At 37.6% G+C, this 22,254-nt stretch overlaps 1 protein-coding gene across 3 annotated transcripts in view; it reads right to left on the minus strand.

Moving 5' to 3' along the window:
* LOC111862260 (putative ATP-dependent RNA helicase TDRD12) overlaps positions 1 to 22,254 on the minus strand; it is an 85,978-nt gene that overhangs the window by 60,595 nt on the left and 3,129 nt on the right. For all 3 annotated transcript variants that reach the window (XR_004512782.1, XM_023847500.2, XM_023847501.2), the window contains exons 3-7: positions 17,543 to 17,799; positions 11,412 to 11,620; positions 9,752 to 9,876; positions 6,894 to 7,001; positions 4,231 to 5,144 (exon numbers count right to left, since the gene is read on the minus strand). Coding sequence is in view for 2 of the 3 variants with exons in the window: in XM_023847500.2 (XP_023703268.1) it covers positions 4,231 to 5,144; positions 6,894 to 7,001; positions 9,752 to 9,876; positions 11,412 to 11,620; positions 17,543 to 17,799 (1,613 nt within the window). In the remaining variant the exon portion in view is untranslated. The remainder of the gene's footprint in view (positions 1 to 4,230; positions 5,145 to 6,893; positions 7,002 to 9,751; positions 9,877 to 11,411; positions 11,621 to 17,542; positions 17,800 to 22,254) is intronic.

The raw sequence follows: 22,254 nt of genomic DNA on the forward strand, positions 1-22,254 counted from the left end.
GGCACTCAAGGACAAACAGATAAGGGTCTCAGCTGACAGATACGTATAGTGCGTGGACCTGCAAGAAGACCACACTTTTCTCGGGCCATTATCTCCGTAACCGTTCAACTTTGGACATAGGTGTTTTGGGTTATATCGGCATACTTTAACATAAGGAACACCTTCCCGAAGTTTGGCACATTCCTCCTGGGACACCCTGTATATTTATTTACATCCTGTATATAAATTGTTTAATATATGCTTCAATGTTTGATTATAACAGGGTACTACAATAAACAAACAGAACCTTAATGCAATCTAAACTCACTAAAGACTCTCTTGTCTCTCTCTCTATTCCTCTCCTAACTGGGATTCTATTCTGGAAGGCATGTTTGATTGCTAAATATGAAAGATCAAAAATGTATTCACAGCATTAATTTTCTTCAAGTATCTGAAAAACTTACAGAGAAAGTGTACTGAACATAAAATGTCTCTCATCTTTCTCTGCAACTTATGTCTGAAACATTCGTCTCTCATACAAATATTTAGCGACACAGACAGAAATGAATGTAGGCTTTCATGTAAACTTTCATTAAACATTTCTGATCTACTCAAAACTTACATAATTGCTGGGAACTTGGGATTACTGGGTTTTTTACATCCACTATCCAGTATTCTACAGAACACAACATTTTGGAAACTGGATCTGTTCCCATCCTTGGGTGAGGGGATGGGAGACACCTACTCTGTTTGGTCCATTAGAAAGAGCTAACATCAAGCAATTGAATTTTCCCACATAATATTTCAACAGTATCTGTGGAAAGGTGTATGGAATACATGAAAGAGTCTTTTTTGACTTCATGTAAACCAGGCCTTATTGTGGAGCAATGTGGCTCAAAATCAGAATTCCCCAAACAAATTTGTGAAAGTCTCCCATATAAAATTTGAAGAAAATCTGTCGAATGGTATACAAGTAGGTGCTAACACTAGGTCAGAGAGACTACAGATATGACTTCCAGTCCTCACTTTTAGCCTACTTTCCTTTTTTAAGAAAATGAATGTAGGCTTATGAGATCACCTTGCTGTTTGTTGTGTCTGTTTCCTCCCTAAAAACATTGGAATACTTACTTGAGACAAGCAGCCCTAAGGAGGAAATGGCTGGAGAACAGCACTGAGAGACCTAACCCACAAGGAACGAACACAGGACATAATCAGAAACAGAAGTCAAGACAAATATCATAATGTGGCTATAGACATCAGAGGCACACCCAGAGAGGGAAGAAATAGTGGCATGCCTACAGACTGTTCAGGATGAGCAGCCTGAAAGAGGGAGCAATGTGACAAGAAGCTTGAAAGCCAGAACAGTGGATCCAGAAGAGATGGCCATTGCTAGGCAGTGGCTCAGTAACCATATTCCTGCAGTAATGACTACACATGCAACAACTGCCATATCAAATACTCAGTCTGTAGTGAAAGGAGAGGAGGCAATTAGTACTTCCCATAACTTCTTGGTATTGTCTCATGCAATGTAGTGTGTTGATAAAAAAAATGCAATCTCAAGATTTTAATGGACCTACATGTCTGATGCGCCCCTCAATAAGAAAAAGTGATTGCGATGTGCCATCTGTCTGTATGTATGTATAGATGTGCGCCTTGCTAGTGTCCGACAGGTAGGATGGACTTCACCCATATTTCATATTCAAGGGTTTATCCACTATAGGTCGGTGACCAATGAACATTAATATTCCAGCTCCAAAACTTGGCCACAAAACAAAAAGATTTGGACTAAATTTCAGTAAAGTTTGGCATCATGTCCCTAAATAAATTTGTACAAAGCTATCTACAGGAAAATAATAATCCATGCATCAGCAGCCCTAAGTAAAAAAAAAAAAAGTAAAGCTATCACTGTAACAGGCCATGAAGGCACATAGGGTTGTGAGACGTTGAGGGTCCTACATTATCTAGACAGTCAGCTCAAAGATGGCGGTAAGGTTGTCAGCCTTACGCGCCGGCCGCGCTTTACTCCCCAGGAAAATTATTTATTTAATTCCTGGTACTCATTTCTGTTAGAGGCTATGTAAACCCCAGGGCCATAGTGCGGCTGGAAGGATTAGGTCAATTGAAAAAAATCCAATGACATCATCGGTATTTGAACCCACGACCTTCCAACTTGTAGCATAATGCAATACATTCGTTTTGTCAAAAAAAAAAAGGCTTTAACATTTGAACGGATTTCATGGTGGCTTGGTATGTAGCAACAAACAATGGTATACCAAGCAACAAGAGATTTCATTTCCAAGGTAAAATAATCAAGGTCAATCATATATGAGAAATTATGTGCCATGTCTTTGCATGGATTTACTTTGCAAAGAATGCCTAACATAACATCATTAAGAAGAACCATGCAGTGTCTTTATAACATTTGTGGAACTGCTAATCTATCTCCTGAAAGGCCATAAAAATTAGGATACATAGTTTGAAATTAATGCATAACTCAATTCAATTCTTTATTATTTATGTGCCGAGTCAACAGCCGCAAGGCCAATTACAGTCAGAGCACAGTGTAGATACAAGTAATTACATTATGGACAATCACAACATAAAGTCAAAGACAAATTACAGGCAAACACTGAAGGAAAAACACATTAATGCAGACAAGTAAACAAACAAACAAACAACAACAACAATAATAATAATAATAATAATTTCATTAACATAAATCTAAGTTGTTATTGAGAACTGAGAAATGAAATGTATAAACATACAACATCTCTGTATGATTTTGCTGTAGTTATGGCAGAATTAGCAGCCTCATGCCATGTTGATTGCACATGTGAGGGCACCTGTTTAGCTTGCGCAGTTGCGTCTTCATGGCTTCACTGTTGATTCTAAGCTGCTCAACTTCACTGCTGAGTTTCAACACCATCACGACGCATGATTGTACCACTTCCATGGTACAGATTCCATTAGTGCAAACTGTTTCCAGCTGCAAGGTGAGAGAATCTTTATCCCCTATACACAAAGCAGTACACCATAGCTCTGCAGAAATTGCTTCATTCTGGTAACGCTTGCAGAAGGAAAGCTCGTTTGTGGCATCCCCCATGAGTTTCATACAACTGTCACACTTGTAAGCAGACTTACTGGTGGTTTCACTCACAATGGTCTCCCACACACAAGTAGGCAGACAATTACAATGAAAGTGCAAATTGCACTCGACACACCGAATAGATTTTTGTTTACTGTAAAACAGCTTTTCACAGAGCAGACAGTGGTTCTTACTGGCCATACCTAATCAGCAGCACACAGAGATACACTAGGCACTCAAGTGGGTGGGAACACAAGCATGACACGTCCATACAGCTGGAGTGCTCGAGCCACAATAATAATAATATATAAATTCAGTGCCTGTAAGTTGACACAATGTTCAAATACAAATTGTATAACTTAAAAAATCCCCACAAAACACACAGGTCAAATACAAATGTTTAGAGCGATATACTGCATGTGTATGGGTGCGTGTGTGGGCAAGCAGAAAGCATAGCAAAACACAAACGTTTTAAAGTGATATATGTTCTAGGTTTTGTTGAGAACCGTAAACATTTCAGTGATATCTATCATGAGACTTGTGGTAAGTAGAGGCTTTCTACCCAAGGGTTGCAATTTCAGCAAACATGGCATAGATTTTTCAGCATATGCTGCTCCCAGGGGTTGGCACTAAAACAGTGAATAGATAAAGGAGGGTGATCAGCCATTAAGGAAGAAAATAAAAATGCATATCACATTTTGGGCATGAAATCTCATGAAAGGAGACGTGGATGACCTAACACTTATAAAATGGACCTTAGGTACATACGACGTGAAGTGGATTCAACTGGCTCTGCAGAGGGCTAACAGCAGGTTCCTTTGAACATGATAATGGACCCTCACCTTGCAAAAAGCCAGACACTTCTTTACCAATTCAGTCATTACTGACTTCTCAAAGTTTAATATGCACCACAGAATGAAGGTATACAATTAATTTTCTTTAAAATTTGTAACCGGAAAAGATAATGATCTCACAGTCAAATAAACATGAAGTATTAACAAACAAGTTACAGTCCATATCAGAAAAAGATCTAATTAAAGCTGCAGTTAGCTGCAGTTATAAGGAACCAGAACACAGATCCTACTCAGCAGGTTGAACAAGGGTTTTAATACACATACGATACACAGAATGTGTTTACTTCACCATGCACATTGTTTGTTTCTTACCTTGCTAGTGAATTTGAATTGGCTTGTATACCATTCCCTGGAGTTCCTTGTTTCAACATAGCTTTGAGTGTAGTCTGGGGTAATCTTGCCTTCATGTCAGGAATACTGCTTGGAGACAAAGAGTTCTTCTTTACATCATCAAGCAGATCTTGTCTCTTGGTTTTTGTTGATTTTGCCACACTATTCACAATGTCTTGAAAAATATTTCTGGTAGAAACTGAAGTTATTTCCTTCTCTGTAACATCTTCTTGCACATCACTGCCTTTTTCTGTCCTACAACTACCATTTTCAGACATGCTGTTCGTTTTCCCTTGTAGACACTCCAAAAATGACAATGGCCTGTGCTGTTTCTCTGCTTCAATTTGTTCAAAATTTTCTGAAACTTTCACAGCTGAACTCTGTATTTCACTTCTTTTTGTGTCTAATGGTGCAGGTGTATAATGTGGCAATATCATGCCTAAAGTAGAACCGGGCTTTCTTGTATTTTTAAATTGTACTGAATAAGAACCATTTCTTGCATCAAAAGTATGTGTTCCCTTGTCTCTCAGAGATCTACTGTTTATGACTACTGGATCCTTTGACTTTCTATATGTGGCTCCTGCTGGAAAGTAGTTTGTGCACGAAAAGTTCTTACCATCACGGGGTAAATTACACGAAGTACTCATTTCACTCAAAGATTTGCTATCATGATTTGACTTATGATCAATCAGATCTAACAGACCAAGCATTGAAGATGCCACTGTTTCACCTTCATGTGATGCTTTCAAACTTCTATTTTCATTACACTTTTCTCCTTGTTGTACATTTCCTACTGTTAATTTTGAATGCATGCCAGATGTACTTTTCTCCATTCTTTCGATCATTCCACAGCCAAGTGGCTTCTCATGACCATTTTGAAAATGTTCACCACATTCCTGGAAAACAAAATAATGGAAATGACTCAATAACAAACAAGGCACACATAGTTATTCACCCATCAGGCATCACAATAATAAAATTCAACACTACTATAAAGGAACAGCCTGCTACTTCCCCATATTCAAAGCAAGTTTAATCAAATATCTATCATACTATATTCCACTACATAGTATACTCAGTTACAAATGAGCAGACCATTCACTTTGCAGATAAACTATGGGACTTGCAAAATCCCATAATTCTTTACCATTACCCATTATACTTGTTTCAGTAATAAGTACCTATGATGCTTTACAATGATATTCAGTAGAATATTATATTTAAGCATCCTGTTACACTCTATATGATATATAATAAAAATTCCATCCTAAGTGTAACAATTTATTGTAGGTCTTTCATTTTGCCTTCTTCTACACTACATGTTTTGGCCGCAAACGGCCATCATCAGGTGTATACACTCAAAACACAGATCTTCTCAATTGTTCCCTTCGTCTTGCTAACAGAATCTACTTCGCTGATATGTCTGATTTGTACATTATCTTTGTTACCNAGACTGTACATCATCTCACCCTGATATAATTTTTTATTTTATTGATTTGCTTCTCTGTGGCATACAACTGAAAGGGAGTTGCTTTCTGATATTGGAGGAATATTTATCTCACTGTTTAATCAGGAGCATAATAAATAAATAACTACGAGACCCAAGTGACTTATGTGAGGGGGGGGGGGGTTGACTCTAGCATGGACGGTATTTCCAGACATCTGGATTGTGGATTGTTTTCAATTATCTGCACTACTTCTCTCCTTCATTACTGACAACACTCCACAATTATCTGTAGTCCATTTTAATGTTACTCTTCCAGTTTTCTCTTAAATTTCCCAATAGCCACCTTTGAAATTTCTTAATCCATGATACATATTCAGCTCATCATATCTAACTATAATAACACAACTAGATTATGCATACTGAACTAGTACATACTGTATCAAGTTTACTGCATATTGGTGAAACTGAGGATGCAGCAAAGTGGACATGCTATATACACATTACGAATAAAATTCCCCTCAGAACTATGTTACTAGCAAGGTCGGTCTTTAACATGGTGGCTGGGGTGTAAGGCTGACCTCATCACCATATGTGAGCCGACCGTCTAGAAAATGTGGGAGCCTTGACATCTCACAACCTTATGGGCCTGCATGTACTGTTACAGTGATAGCTCTACCTTTCCTTTTTGCATAAAAAATGAAAATGGGTGACCAACAACAAGTGGGAGACCAAGCACTAAGGGGAGCTATAAAAATCAGAGAAGGAAAGGCAGATGCAGATATAAGGCCAATATTTATGGGAAGACAGAGAAGACTGGAAGAGACTTTGTTATAAGATGACAGATCACTGTGAAGACGATGGATACTGCTAATTAAATAACTGAAACATGTTGCAGGCAAAATATGTCTTTCACAATAAATTCTGAATATTTTTACTGAAGCCAGTTAAATTTGTTTCCTTAATGGCTTCTGCTCACCATATACGAATAGGATTCTGTTTACTGCTGATGAAAGATACTGTCCAGAAGGCATATCCTAGTCACATGGGTTCTAAATGACAATGTCATTATGTAAATTAACGAAGTTTTGCTATTATCAAATGTACTAACTTGGAAGGGCATGTGGGTAAATGACTTGTCTCAAACAGGGATATGATATGAACACCTCACCATACAAGAAAATACACAGTTGAAACTTACATTTATATCTGTAGATGTCACTTCGGTCTCTCTTCTCATTTCCTTAATCTGGTATTCATTCTTTTTACCTTTCTTTGCCTGTTGAATACTGCATTCTCGAATGTAATCCTTTATGAAAACAAAAAAAAAAAAAAATAAAATAAACCTGCTGATTAGCAAAATTTATAAAAAGTCCATACACGTAAGTTAGCTCATAATATTGTATTGCAGCATCCTCTTGCACTGTGTCTTCTAACTTTAGCGCTCTACTTCACCATCTGTGTATGGTGATCTAACAGAGTCAGAATAACAGTGGATTACTTTGGTGTCAAGAACCTGGCATGCTATGTAACGTTCAGAGGGTCCAAAATGGACTTTGGAAATGAAATTTACTGTTGCTCGATACACCATTACCGGTAGCTGAATACCAGACTACAACGAAATCCATCTGAATGGTAAAGCATTTTGCATTTGGGCCCCTGGTTCATGTACCATTATTTTCCTCAAGGTACCAGTTTTATTTAGGACTACAGTCTCTATAAATTAGTATAATTTAATAAAAATCATTGCAGCAATTTTGAGGAAGTTTACATTTTGTGTTTTTGGGTCCAGTTAAAGAACCTCTGATGTGGCAGTGGAACGTTCACATTTACTGGGCACCAACCTGATGGGTAACGCTTGAATACCGAGTATGAATAAAATTTGTCCAATCAGGCACTAGTGTGATGCACACACATACTACATATAAAAAAATACTTTATAATCAGAGGGGGCTGCAGAACATGTAAATCCATCAAAATCTTGAAATCAATTATTTCCACCATCACTATACTTTCTCATGCATACTACATAAGATGGGGGTGAGGGGGAAATCAGCATAAGAACACCACATCATCTAAAAGTGACAGCTATTTATAAGTAACCATAAAGTGGCACTGAGGCAGGTTTTCTCCGAGTACTTCGGTTTCCCCTGCCAATCTTCATTCCACCAATTGCTCCACAATCACCCTCACCTATCATCTGGGGCTGGTACAATAGGCCAGAAGTGGCCACAGTACAAGGGACTTAGTCCCACCCCACTAGCAATAAAAAAAACTGATATGGTTGGGAAATAACAGAAAACACAAGTCACGCTGCCGTGTTCTGGAAACATAAATTTAATAAACTACAGCGGTGCACCAATCTACAAATGAAATTCTGTAACATTCCCAAGAATATAAGATTTGAGGTTTCCACGGTGGTGACTATGAAGAATGCCATCTTCTGGGATGTGGCATCGTGTAGACATTTTGTTAACTGATGTTTCGGAGGAACGTATCACCTCCATCTTCAGGGCATAAGGAATAGCCATGAGGATATTGGGTCATTGCTCTCGTGGTGACCTTCCGTTTCCCTTCCCCCTCCAACACGATCCTATACCTGCTCTGGCCTGCTACCTGCTGGCCCATCTCCCTAGACCCTTCCCCTCTCCTCTCTATTGATTTCCCATGTGACCCCTCTCCCCTCCCTTCATGTTCTTATATAGCTATGTGTCTTGACTGGCACTCAGTCTACAGACACCTGCTCACACTTGTTCATCACTCACAGATTTCTTATACCTTGAAGACGGAGGCAATACATTCCTCCAAAACATCGAAATACAAAATAGTTGTGTAGACTGCATACTTTATAGACCTTATTTATAACACACAACAGGATGCACACTATTAAGATCGTGACATCACTGTTCCACATATGCCAGTGGAAACTTGGGGGAAGAAGAAACCTGCGTGAAGAAGGGGAAGATAATGCATGGTGCAACGGAAACCACGTCACATACATTTCTGAGGGGTTAAAACTCTGAGGGTGTAAGTTGTTCACATTTAGAGCTTTCTCCTAGGCAAGGGCACTGCAAAGAATGTGGATTAATGGGACCTTTACAGGCTGCTATCCAGAAACAATGAAGGAAGCAAAACCTGGTGAAAGTCAGCAGCAAATTTAGCAGTCAGCCACTCAACAAGTATACTCTGTACAAAAAGTTATGTGTAAAAAGAGGCATCTAGTTAGGAAACAATTGTTACAATGAACATGCCAGAGAAAAGACCTAGTTTTATGTGATGGTTTTCCATAAGTACAACTGCCAGTTTTGATGGATGTTGATATAAGGAAGTCTTCATTATAAGCTGCACTAATTTTACTTAAATTTACCTGCATCACTTTCTTACAGTGAATTAATTTCCATGCCTCAGTTAAGAGTCAGAAATACAAAGAGGTACTACAGATCAATGGGTAACCTCAACAAACAATCAGCACTTTTAATTACTTCCTTTTCAGTCATCAGGCACATATATTCATGACTGTCATAATAAACAAGCAATTATGTTATTTCAGTATACTTCTATTTTCAGAAAGACTCATATTATAAATTGGAATTCCAGTAGCTCTTTGTCAACAGGGATACATGGATATAAAAAATAACTCCCCACTTTTACAACATAATACCTCATTTACTCCGAGACAAAATCACAGGGTTTTTGTGAAATGTTCAGCAACTCACAAAGTTTTCATTCCTTGCCTAGTGTGTATATTCATGTCAAACTGCTTTGTTTTCTTTCATATTTCAGGAGAAGTTTTTTTTCAGTGTCCTGTACATATTCATGATATTGTCGCAATAAACAAGAAATTTTAATATTTCAGTACACATTATGTTAGGAAAACAATGAACAAAGGGCAAATGTCCATACCTGCACATGCAAAGGTCCATGTATAAGAAAATTGCTAAAATGCCTCAACAATTTTCACAAATCTTTGAAGCATTACAATACTTGGTAATGTTAATCAAAGCAGTCATTTGTCAACTTTAAAATTTCACTGAGGAACAACAGAAGAAGAATAAATACCTGAATGTGGCGAAGCTTACTGGTGTCCCCCAATGAAGAGACGTGACTAGTGTTTTGGGTCCTGCTACCTTCAGAACAAACTGGGATCTGCGGTGATGGTGTCTGCATATTATACTTTTCCAGTTCTAAACATAAATACAATTACTTGGAAGCTTCACAGTAGTCTTTTACAATTTATAGAGCAGAATATGTACACACGATTACACAAATACCATTCATCACAACAGACACTGCTCTGTCTATGTTACAGTGAACAAGTCCAAGCCTGGTACATGGAAGAATGCCACGTTGAATCCACAGAAGTGAGAAAGATTTGATAAAATAAATAGATTTAAGTTAATTACAAACAATTTTAAAATTCTCGTTAGCGAATTAAGTCCTTGCAGAATTTAAAGATGATTCTCTTTGACAAAATGCTATTTGTCACATGATCTATAAGAACTATGAAACCACTATACTGAACTCAATAATTTAAAAGACATTATACAGTGGAATATTTGTGTATGCTAACGGCAGATGAATATCTCATACATCAAACCTGTTTCTCAAAAATTTTAAGTTTCATCATTATGAAACACAGTTTTATAATGCACATTCTGTTTATAAAATCAAACTGATAATAATGAAACCAATAAAATACTCTTGAAATTGCATCCTCTTTTTACAATAGTATTCTGAAACTACAAAACTGCTACAAAGACTTCAATTCATACGCATTTTCCGAAGAATCTACTGATACTGTCAAACCTAAAGACCCAACTGCTCCTTTCATGAAGAAAGCAGTCTTCTGGGATTTGGCACCGTGTGTATGTGGTGCTAACCAACGTTTCGGAGGAACGTATCACCACCATCTTCAGCTTTTACCGGTTCTCACGGTCTCTTCGCTTGCGGATTTCTTATATTTTTCCTTCCACCCTGAAGATGGTGGCAATACGTTCCTCCGAAATGTCGGTTAACACAACATATACATGGTGCCAAATCCCAGAAGACTGTTTTCTTCATAGTCACCGCCATGAGAGCCTCAAATCTTACATGCTCCTTTCATATTTATGCTTTTGTAATGTTTGTTGAAATTGTATTGTATTAATTAAAATGAGAGGATACTGTTCCATCTCTCTGGTATTTTAAGCTTCCAGTTCCAAAGTGTACACAGTCACTATGCCTGCCCCATAATACTTCTTACTCTGTAACTCATTTATTACACATGTGTAAGTCTTGAATTTTTAAAATAAAATCAAGACAAAATCTCAATCACAACTTGAACATCAATTTTTCAGTCCCAAACTTCAAGAATCTTCTGGTAACTATTCCTGTTTTGCATAATAGCATGCAACAGAATGACAGGTTGGCAAATCCTTCTCTCCATCATCCTTTCAGACTACAGAGAAAATTATATGGTCCCATAATTTAATTTTTTACAGAGATTTACAAACATTTTTCATTCATAAAGCATCTGTTTTCAGAAGGGACATGGCATACTCTTTAGTACACTAGTAGCTAGTGTTATAAACTGTGATTATGGTGAAAACATTAGTCTAACAGAGAAGATTCTCTTCTCACCTCATTTCTGGTTATTTTTTCAAATTCTTTTCTTGATTTCGTGTCAAACTGAAAAAGTCATTCTCACACATGCATATCATTTATAAAACTAATTCCACACCTTCTTCAAAAAGCTCCTCTGAGTATACTGCATATTCTTTAGTACACAGTTCATTAATCAGACTCAAGCTTTCATTTTCCACTTCCACAAATAAGTCACCATATATCTTCTTCCTGATATTCTTTTTGTATACAAGCCAGAAATTGGTAGATTCTTCCAAAAGTTTCTTGACAAACCTCCCAGCTGCAGGTGTCCAGTTACTTGCAACTCTGAAAGGAAGCAACCAAAGATTACATAATCTTAGTTCATACTCTTGCCCTGATCAAAATTGTCACTCCCACCCTCAGGTTTTGAAATCGCTCAATTTTCTTCCCATGCCCTACTGACATCTGTTGGACAGATCACTTCTTGTACTTCATCAGACCATACAATATGTGAGGGCCCTACTCCTTTCACATATTGGCTCCTGTTAGTGTGCTAGCTGTATCAACATAAGGTTTTATTTCTGGTTTGTGCGTGTAATGTCAGAGCAAAATCAGCATTTAGAAACTGCCTGAAAAAGGTTGCAAGATAGTTAGGATCTTTGTACTCTATACACAAAAACTCGTAATAAACTCCAGTTCAGTAATTTTTGGAAGTTTAAAACCACTATTGGGGATCATCAGTGTGTGTTTTGACATAACAGATCAACTACAGATTAGATCTTTTGCATCCGTCAGATACTGGAGAAAAAATGGGAGTACAATGAGACAGTACATCACCGTTTCGGAGACTTCGAGAAAGCCCATGTTTCAGTTAGGAAGGAAGTATTGTACAATATTCTGATAGTTTGGGATACCCATGACACTAGTTAAGCTGGTTAAAATGTGTTTAAACAAAACTTATATTAAAGTCCGTATAGGTAAACAGTTGTCTGATAAATTTACTATCCAGAATGGTCTAAGACAAGGAGATGCTTTATCACCACTCCTTTTCAACTTTACTTTAGAATATGCCATTAGGAAGGTCCAGGAAAGCCAGGTGGGACTGAAATTAAATGGGACATATCAGCTGTAGGTCTATGCCGATGATGTGAATCTACTAGGTGATAAGACACCATAAAGAAAACCACACAAACTTTAATTGACACAAGTCAGGTGGTTGGTCTAGAAGTTAACACAGAGAAAACTAAGTATATGTTGCTGTCTCATCACCAAAATGCAGGGTAAAATCATGACATAACGACAGGAAACAGATGTTTTGAAAATGTGACACAATTCAAATACTTGGGAACGATGATAACAAATCAAAACCTGATTCAGGAGGAAATTAAGAGGAGACTGAACTCTGGTAATGTTTGCTACCATTCAGTCAAGAACTTTTTGTCATCTCGTCTGCTGTCCAAAAATACAAAAATTAGAATATACAAAACTATAATTTTGCTTGTGGTTCTGTATGGGGGTGAAACTAGGTCTCTGACAATAAGGGAGGAACACAGACTGAGGGTATTTGAGAACAGGGTGTTGAGGAGAATATTTGGACTGAAGAGAGATGAAGTGGCAGGAGGTTGGAGAAAACTGCATAATGAGGAGGTTCATACCTTGTACTCTTCTCCAAGTATAGTTAGAATGATCAAGTCACGGAGGATGAGGTGGGCAGGACATGTAGCACGAATGGGGGCGATGAGGAATGCATATAGGATATTGGAGGGCAAGCCAGAAGGAAGGAGACCACTGGGAAGACCAAGGCGTAGGTGGGTAGACAATATTAAAATGGATCTTAGAGATAGGATGGGATGAGATGGATTGGATTGATCTGGCTCAGGATAGGGACCCGTGAAGGGCTCTTGTGAACACAGTAATGAACCTTCAGGTTCCATAAAATGCAGAGAAATTCTTGAGTAGCTGCAGATTTGGCTTCTCAAGAAGGGCTCAGCTCCATAAGTAAGTATAGGTGCATTACAGAATTCTTTCCATCACATTATACACCAATTAAGCATTACTGATTCCATGCAGACTCAGTCTTGGAACCAGCTTGAATATAATGGTAAAGGTAAAGCTGCCCCATTGCTTAATTAATTAAGCACTATGCTATGAACACATACAGGGGAGTGGAGATACAGCTCCACCATCCTTGACCTCGGCACTAGATGGAGGTGAGAGGTCAGCTTTTGCCCACGGGTAAATTGCCCCTAGCACTCACTGGAAAGGATGCTGTGTGGGCCCAGAGCCAATCTGGACACTGTGAAGAAGAGAAAAATCTTGCCCCTACCAGGATTGGAACCCCAGCTCTCCAGCCTGTAGTCCACAGTTATACCAACTGAGCTATCCCAACTCCTACTTCAATATAACATGGCCACCATTTTCAGAATCCAAAGACAGGGGGGGGATTGGTGTTGGCACCCATTTAAGTTCAAAATACACAACTGGCATATAGAAAAGTCAGATGGATGGCACATGTACAAAACACAGGAAGAAGAAAAATGGCTATAAATTATTAGTTGGAAGCCTTGAACAGAAAAAATATATTGGAAAATTTAGGCACAGATGGCAGGTTATCATTAAAATGGATGTTATGAAGAATTGATGGTGTAAACTGAATACAACTGACTCAGTACAGGATTCAGTGGTAGTGGTTATGGTAGCGAACCTCAGATTCTGTAAAGACAGGAGACTTCCGGGACCAGATGAATAGCTACCGTTTCTTGAGAAATCTAATCCACAAAATTAGTTACTTTACCACTGCAGATAAAGGCAAGGAAATGACAAAACAAATATATTACTTTGGAACAGATGTAAAATCTTACTATATACAATTTTCTATGCTCTGCCAGGCCATATCCATTAAATTCTTCACATGAACTGCTCCATGTGATCTTACACGTGACACTCGCAGAATGTAATTCATGAAACTGCAAAATACAGTACTTCTTGCAACCATGAAAAATAACTTTGAATAAATATAAGACAACAAGCATAAAGCATCATACTACACAGCCTTCTCAGAGAAAAAGGATAGTGAAATGTGATTATGAGCACAAATTTTCTCAGAAAACACTGACCTCTAGTTGGCCCAGTACTGTACCTTGGTAGGTTTCAGACAATATACTAAGGAGAAAACAACAAAGAACAGACACTACATGGAACACTGAGTCTTAATTTTCAACCACTGCACATACAGATCCTACTGTCACATTTTTATATTTCTGACTATAATCTTTTGACTTGGATTCATAAAGCCTGTAATATAATATTCTTGTAATTATTAATTCTTTGTTTATGTACTTTCAAATGCTACGACATGTGAAAGTCAAATGGGAAACAATGTGGAAGGAGGTAATCACAGTCTTAGAATATGAGACTGCCTCAACAGTTTCATGAAAGACTTGACAAAATAACAAGAAACTTCAGTCAGGATAGCAGCCCCCGGGACATGCTACTGACAGTAATACTCATCTGTTTATGTGATAACATACCCATATATTGAACTCTGTTAGGGGTGACCACTGTTTTTATCATCTGTGGAACATGAACTTTTATAACAGTGAACACGACAGTTCTTAGAATATGTGGATGAACCTTTCATACTTCAGTGCATCTCTGCTTGTCACAGTTATTAGGAATGAATGAATTAAAAACAATTAATGAAGGAATGGGTTCAGTGAGGTATACTCTAGAAAAAGTAATTAACGACAGGGAAAGAAAGTATGATTGAATGTGCTAAGGAGCTGGAGAACACGAGAATTAACAGCTAAAACTACAGTATCAATGGTCAGAGTTTAACTTATTCACCGTGAAAGTACTCTGAAGCATGTAGAGATGTACAACACAAAAAACCTTGGCACTAACCTGCACTGCTGGCAGTTTCGAAGTCCAAAACTGTGTAATTAAAAGTGTTCTGCCCCTAAAATGTATTCAATCAGAATTTTAATTGATGTTAACCACTTTAACTAGTTGTCTAGAAGCTCTTATTTCATTCTATAACTTCAATATAAAATCCAAGTATAGAACATGCATCGCACACATCTGCACAAGTCCATGGTTTGATGCTAAGAAAAAGTCAGTTCTGAGAGCTACTATTCTTAGATATAACAATAAAAATTCAAATGGACTGTGTTACCGAAATTACACAGTTCATTCAACGGATTTGCACCATTTAAACTAAGCTGCAACATCATCACTGCTCTAATACAATTCTAGTTGGCAGGCACCTGCAACAGTCTATCAAATATGTGGAAGTCATTCAGCCAGAAGGCATGTACTGCAGAATATAGCTCAAAATTAACAACCATACAAAACTTCTCTAAGGGGTGACAGACTGCTGTCTCAGCATAAGACAAAGCATTAGATTATTAGTCACAATCATGGCTTAATTATTGGCTGAAAATATTGTCACGTGTTTGGAATCCAGAAAGGTTACTTCCATAGAAACGCTATAACAGACCCCTGCATAGGAAGTAACAATAGCAGTATTGTAATTCTAACAGTGAGTCTCCACGTTTACAACAGACGGTTCATTGCATAGCAACGGCCACGGATATATAAGAAGGTAATGCATTAGCAAGGATAGTCTTGGGATGGTCGTGGTTGAAGACAGTAGGGATCCAGCCACAGCCAAGGACAGTTGAGATGTCGCATCCGCAGAAGGCGGTATAAGCACTGAAGTAGAGGCAGTAGTTGTGATACTGCAAGTGACAGTAATTGTATTCCTAACTCTAAGTGTGGATGAATGAGTTCAATAAATAACTGTTGAATCCAAAGGCTACGTGAAGTTATTCATCGTGTAACATACCCAACACGTGATAATATATATTGTGACACGACACTTAAAAGTTGGAATAGTGGAGCCAGAATTGATGACAAACACATGTCCATGGCAAAGGATATACACACAACAGAGGAACTGTTGGACACAGTGTTTCTATGTGGTCCATGTTGAGGCTCTGTATAGAGATCCACTGGGAAGTTAGCCAGCCAGGGATCAGAAGTTGTGAGATATCAGTCATCAGTTAGTTATGAGATGGTAACCAGCCAACAACGATATAAATATGAGAGAAGAATCTCCACTGCTGGGAACTATAACCAAGCAACAACTAACGAACACTATAACAGATTGAGACAGTGCATGCTGTACTGACTTGGTGTGTATATTAGTGGTTACATTATAATTATTTTTAGTTACAAGTTATATCTATTCAATAAATCCAATTATCAATTCAAATCCCATGTCTAGTCATTAACGCATGACAATACAAATTGTAAATTATAAACTTACAAAAAACAGAAATAAATGTCTAACAATCACTTTATATAATGATAACTCGGTTAATGAAAAGGTTTCAAGGAAAATGGCATCAAGTATGGACTTCATTTTTATTAATACAAGTGCATGAAATTTATCAAAATAATCTAATTGCACACTCTGATCTTAGAGCTTCCTACAAACTGTTATGTCACTCTGGTGGAATTATCAGACACTCCTTTTCCATGCTTGGACTGCAGAAATTTGGACTGCTAGTGCAATCAACGGACCTGATGCCTAACACATTTCAAATACAATGTAATCTATGTTATAGCAGATGCTGGAAATGCCTAGCACCAGTTTCTGTCACTGGCAAAAAGAATACCGTATTTACGCATGTATAGGCCGTGTGCATGTATAGGCCGCAGCACAATTTTCAGACAGAAATTATAGAAAAAATAATTTTCTTGGAATATTATTTCAGGAGTAGAAATTATTCTGAAATTTGGCAACGTTTAACGTTTTTTAAATGAAGTGTGATTTCGAATATTTCGAATATAAGCCGCACCCCAGTTTTCCTCTTGAATTTTTGGCAAAAAAATGTGCGGCCTATACATGCGTAAATACGGTACTTAAGACAAATTAGGCAAAACTGATGCTCAGCTTGAACATTCGCCTCTTAAGACTGTCAAACAAAAGTTTAGAAAAGAATTTCAATACATGAATGTAAATGTTTAGAGAGGTGCTCCTTCTGAAGATCTTTTTGACCAAAACAAGTAAAAGATGAAACATTAAATACACAACTTTTATCAACCACACTGGATGGTGCTAAAAATCTTATATACATTTATATGACATGCTTCATTCTACAAAAAAAAAAAAAATATCCCCAAAACCCTGTTCTACCAAAGAAAATACATTAACTGAAACATGCAAAGTATTAACAGTTACATTAATCATACTATACCTACTTTCTCTTCATTTTCATATCTTTGTAGTCCATGTCAACTGTCGTAGGTAAAATCCCATAAAGCACAACTTGGAATGACTGGTAGTCCAAGTCAACCCAGGCTGAAGGCAGCTTCCTGATTGCAGAGCTGCGCACTTTGATTGAAAGTCCATAATCCACAAGGAATACTTTGTACACATAGCCCTTAGCTTCATGTAACACATATTCCACTTCTGCTCTGTGCCAGCGACCTGTTTCAGGATGTTGCACAGCAACCAGCTGTAGTGAAATAAAGACAACAGTTTTTACACATTCCTTGCATTTGTATGAGATTAATGCATAACTGTAAGGTCATGTCTGAGCATCCACATGTTTATCTCTGGAACTACTGATTGGGATTTGACGGCATTTCATCCAGGGAAGTCAACACTAAACACTGTTAAGCAAATTTAAATTCTGCGCACATCAGCAAACTATACATTAAGAACAATCTGAAAGCTACCAAATTTCTCAAATAGGTTAACTGTATAAAAAACTGATAGATCATATTGTCTAGTGCCGGGAATCCGCAAGGTATACTTCCATGGAAATGCAATAACAGTGGGCCGTTGCCTAGGAATACCTTAAGCAACAAACGTGTTTCCCCAGAGTTGAAAGGACAACACAAAGGTTCGTTGCATGACAGCGGCCGAGACCAAAGGGTCCTACATGGTGCGCTATATTCTGTCCAAGACCAGGTTATAAAACTCCAGCTTCGAAAGGACCAGTTGAGTTGAATTGTGTTGACAGTGGACAGTTGAGATCCAGAAGTTGCCAAGAACAGTTCAGTTTGCATCTGATCTTAGAAGAGTAGTCACTCTTCAGCTTGGCTTTAACTATAGCAGAAGCTGTAACTGTGGTACTGAAAGTGATAATAACCATATTCACTATGGTAAAAGTGAGCGTTCAATAAATAAATTCGCCAAATCCTGTATGAATTTGTCGCGTTACACAGGCAACACGCGACACTGGTGTCAGAAGTGGGATTGCTTGGATTCTGGAAAGAAAAATTATTGGAACAAGAGCACAAGTGCTACATCACTGCTACAAAAAAAATGGAATCACAACAAATGATGGAACTCCTGTTGGCCATGCAAGAAGACATGAAAGCAAGCGGAGAAGAAATGAGAGTGGATAGGAATGCTAACCAAGAAAAACCAGATGCCAGATGAGAATAGACGATGCAACCGCTTCGGATGAACCAGGCAAAGATGGACGCCTGGTTAGCGGACATTAAGGGTTTTCAGAAAGAGACGATGGCCTGCCAAATGATGGAGGCACATCTGGAAGACAAAAGCCAACCTCACCTGAGGTGGCCCAAAAAGAAGAGGCTCCCGTAGAAGATGCTGAAATAATGCCGGTTGGAGGACCAATGACTCATTGTAGGGACTGAAAGACAGCTGCAGGAAAGGTAAAGGATTGAACCCAGAATCAGGATGAGGGCCGAAAACAACTGGCCGTCGCCTGCAGAGGGACGAGCTGCCATATGAAAGTGGCACAGTAGAAGATAAAGGAAACCAACTGGAAGGTGTCTACATTCTATCCGAGACCAGGTTACAAATGTCCAGCTTCGAAGGGACCAGTTGAGTTCCAGAAGTTGCCGAGAACAGTTCAGTTTGAATCTGATCTTAGAAGAGTAGTCAGTCTTCAGTTTGGCTTTGACTATAGCAGAAGCAGAAAGTGTGATACTGAAAGTGACAATAATTGTACTCACTAATGTAAAAGTGAGCATTCAATAAACATATTCGCCAAATCCGAAACCTGTGTGAATTTATTTCTTGCATTACATAGGCAACATGCAACAATATATTTCGTAATTCTCATTAAGACCTATAACTTTTATTTGAAAGAATTTTGATATGATACATTATTTCTAATAAAGAAGTCCAAATAATGTTGGATCTGAAGTTCTCACTGCAGTGATTAGAATGCTGTGTAGTCCAATGAAAATCAACCAACAATCTACCTGCTACATGCTTCATCCTGGTTTCTCCCTCGGCTTATTCTTTGGCCCTGAAGAATAGGGTGGCATACTCTTCTAAAATGTGAGTTGATTTTCAATAGACTACATAGCATTATAACTTCCAAAACATTCTTACGTAAATATAATGCCTAACTGTGCAGTAAAATATCTGTCAGTGTGACTGGTTTTGCAACATTAGATTTGCATCTACAATAAATGCGCATCAAAGAAAACGAGGTATGCAATATGGCAGAGAATGCATTTTGATGTGTATACTATACGGGAGTACATCTTTCCATTAATTTTAATATTTACATACTGATAATTTACCACACTTTACAATCCCACATCTCACTGAACTTGTGAAAAATCAATAACTGACATATTAATGAATCTTTTAACCATTTATGTCATTTAAATGGCCTACACTGGCTACTATAGTTTGCAATAAAATCATTTCCTCCCCTTTGTTCAAGCCTAGCTTCCCTTAAAATGCCATTTGGTGTTTCAATTCCCCTATTTTTTTAGCTCAGTAATAACCCCACATGTTAATTTAGTTAAAATTCTATTAATATATTTCTATGTGGAATGGCAACCCCCTGAAATTTATGCCAGAATCTGCTACCTGCATTCCTTGCAGAACCATTTTCCACATATATATTACACATGAACGATCATTCTAATATGGATTTTACATATGGTAAACGCAGTAAAATGAGTTAACGCAACATAATGATGAGGATATATGTGTGGGCTGGGAAAGAACACACAAGTTTGCTTCACAAGTAGCTATTCTAAGATCTGCTGTGACAAAATTAAAGAAAAATTTAATAAATTCACTGCTAGACTCAAACATTCCCCAGACAACAATAGACAGCATTTTCAGTGTCTGTCTTTATCTGGATAGCTTTTATTTGTAAACTTTAGGCTACAGGTTTGTCATTTTCACTAGCAGTCCAAATCTCTGCCAAATGAAGCAGATGACAGGAACACCCTCCAAACTGAGAAGTTCAACATTTGGTGGGTCACTGTCTGAATTCAATTCTGTTCAGTGTCAGGTAATTCTGTCTACCAATTCATGCACAAAACAAATCCAGCATTAATTTCATGCCAGGACTCCTGAAAAAATTAATTCGTAATATACAAGTTCCTATTTTATTCAAAAGACTAAAATTAACTTATGAAATATTAGTGATTCAAAAAGCATTTCTAGAAAATTTTCAGAACTTGATCAGATAAATAATTTTAGTTGTATATATTTTTGAGTCATTCTCAAGAAAGTGACTGCTAAGACTCAAATTCTGCCAGTGAGAACAAAAGTGAAAAAATGTACTACAGACTTGAGTTTCCATGTTTTACAAGTATCTCTGATGCTTTGCATACCTCATTGGCCTTGATGCTCATGTACAGCAGATACAAATTTACTATTGTAAAGCAAATCATGTTAGATATCAATTGCATGGATTCATATATTACATTTGCTTTTGGTTAAAAAAATGTTATATAACAACATTTACAAACCTTAATTATATAGCTATAGTGAAAGTCCAATTTAATGATAATCTGTATCGGCATGAAAAATTCACGATATAATGAACATTCATTAAAGGAAGTTTTAACAAGGGAATGTAGAAATAGCTCCAAAAATCAAATAGTGAATATCTCAGTAATCTGACAGTAATCAATGAGACCATGGAAGATTATAGGGGAATTAAGAGTTTCCTGAAAAGTGAGTCACCAGTCACACTAGACAGAACTGCTTAAATTTTCATGATATTGTTAAGTGTAATGGACCAGAATGAAACAAATCAAATTAAGAGTTATTCTATTACATAAATGGACACTTAGCATAACATATTGGGGTCTCAACCAGCACTGCATGGAAAATCTGTTGTGATAACTTCTCACTGTTTCCATACAAAATGCAGGTGAGTCAACCACTGTCAGAAGATGGAATAACAAGATATTCCACTTTTGGGAGGGACTATAGAACACTACTGAAGGACAATCTTGGTGTCTTAAATGACACACGGTTCCCCAAAACACACACCTGGATGGTTGCAATAATGACCAATATGTCTGATTTTGGACATCTGTGAATCCACGGCTTACCACTGCCAATCCACTACATCAAGATAAGAGTTACAGTACAGTGTGCATCGCTGAGTATCTGAATATTCAGCCCCATGTTCATCAATTGTAGTCGATTCTGATGTTCACCTAAGTCCACCGACTGCTCAACTTGTCCTGTTCCTTATGGGACATGGCATTCCAAATTCAGCCTGGCTTCAACATAACGGAGCCAGATCTCACACTAAAAATGCCATACTTCACTTTCTTTATTACGTTTTTAGGACAATCCTGTCAAACCAGCAATATGTGCTACCTGAGGCAGGACTTTCATGGACACCAACTTAACCAGAATTAAACCCTTGTGATTATCTATGGGATACTTGAAGGATCAGGTGTTTAAGAAAAATGCAAAAACAATTCTGAAACTGAAAACTGCCATCCAATCACAGTCGGAAGAAATTTCTACAGGAATTTTAACCAAGGTTCTGAACAATTTTGTTCTTTGTTTGCATAAAGTTTTTCTGATCTTATGGGACGTTGTATGGCATATATTTCAGTGTAACAAACAAATTTCCCAAGTGTGTAAAACAATCTATGAAAGCTTCACATAATTACATCCAATTACAAAGAAATTTTACAGATTTTAAAGCCTGAGATAT

This window comes from Cryptotermes secundus, unplaced genomic scaffold, assembly GCF_002891405.2.
Source record: "Cryptotermes secundus unplaced genomic scaffold, Csec_1.0 scaffold88, whole genome shotgun sequence".
NCBI lineage: Eukaryota > Metazoa > Arthropoda > Insecta > Blattodea > Kalotermitidae > Cryptotermes > Cryptotermes secundus.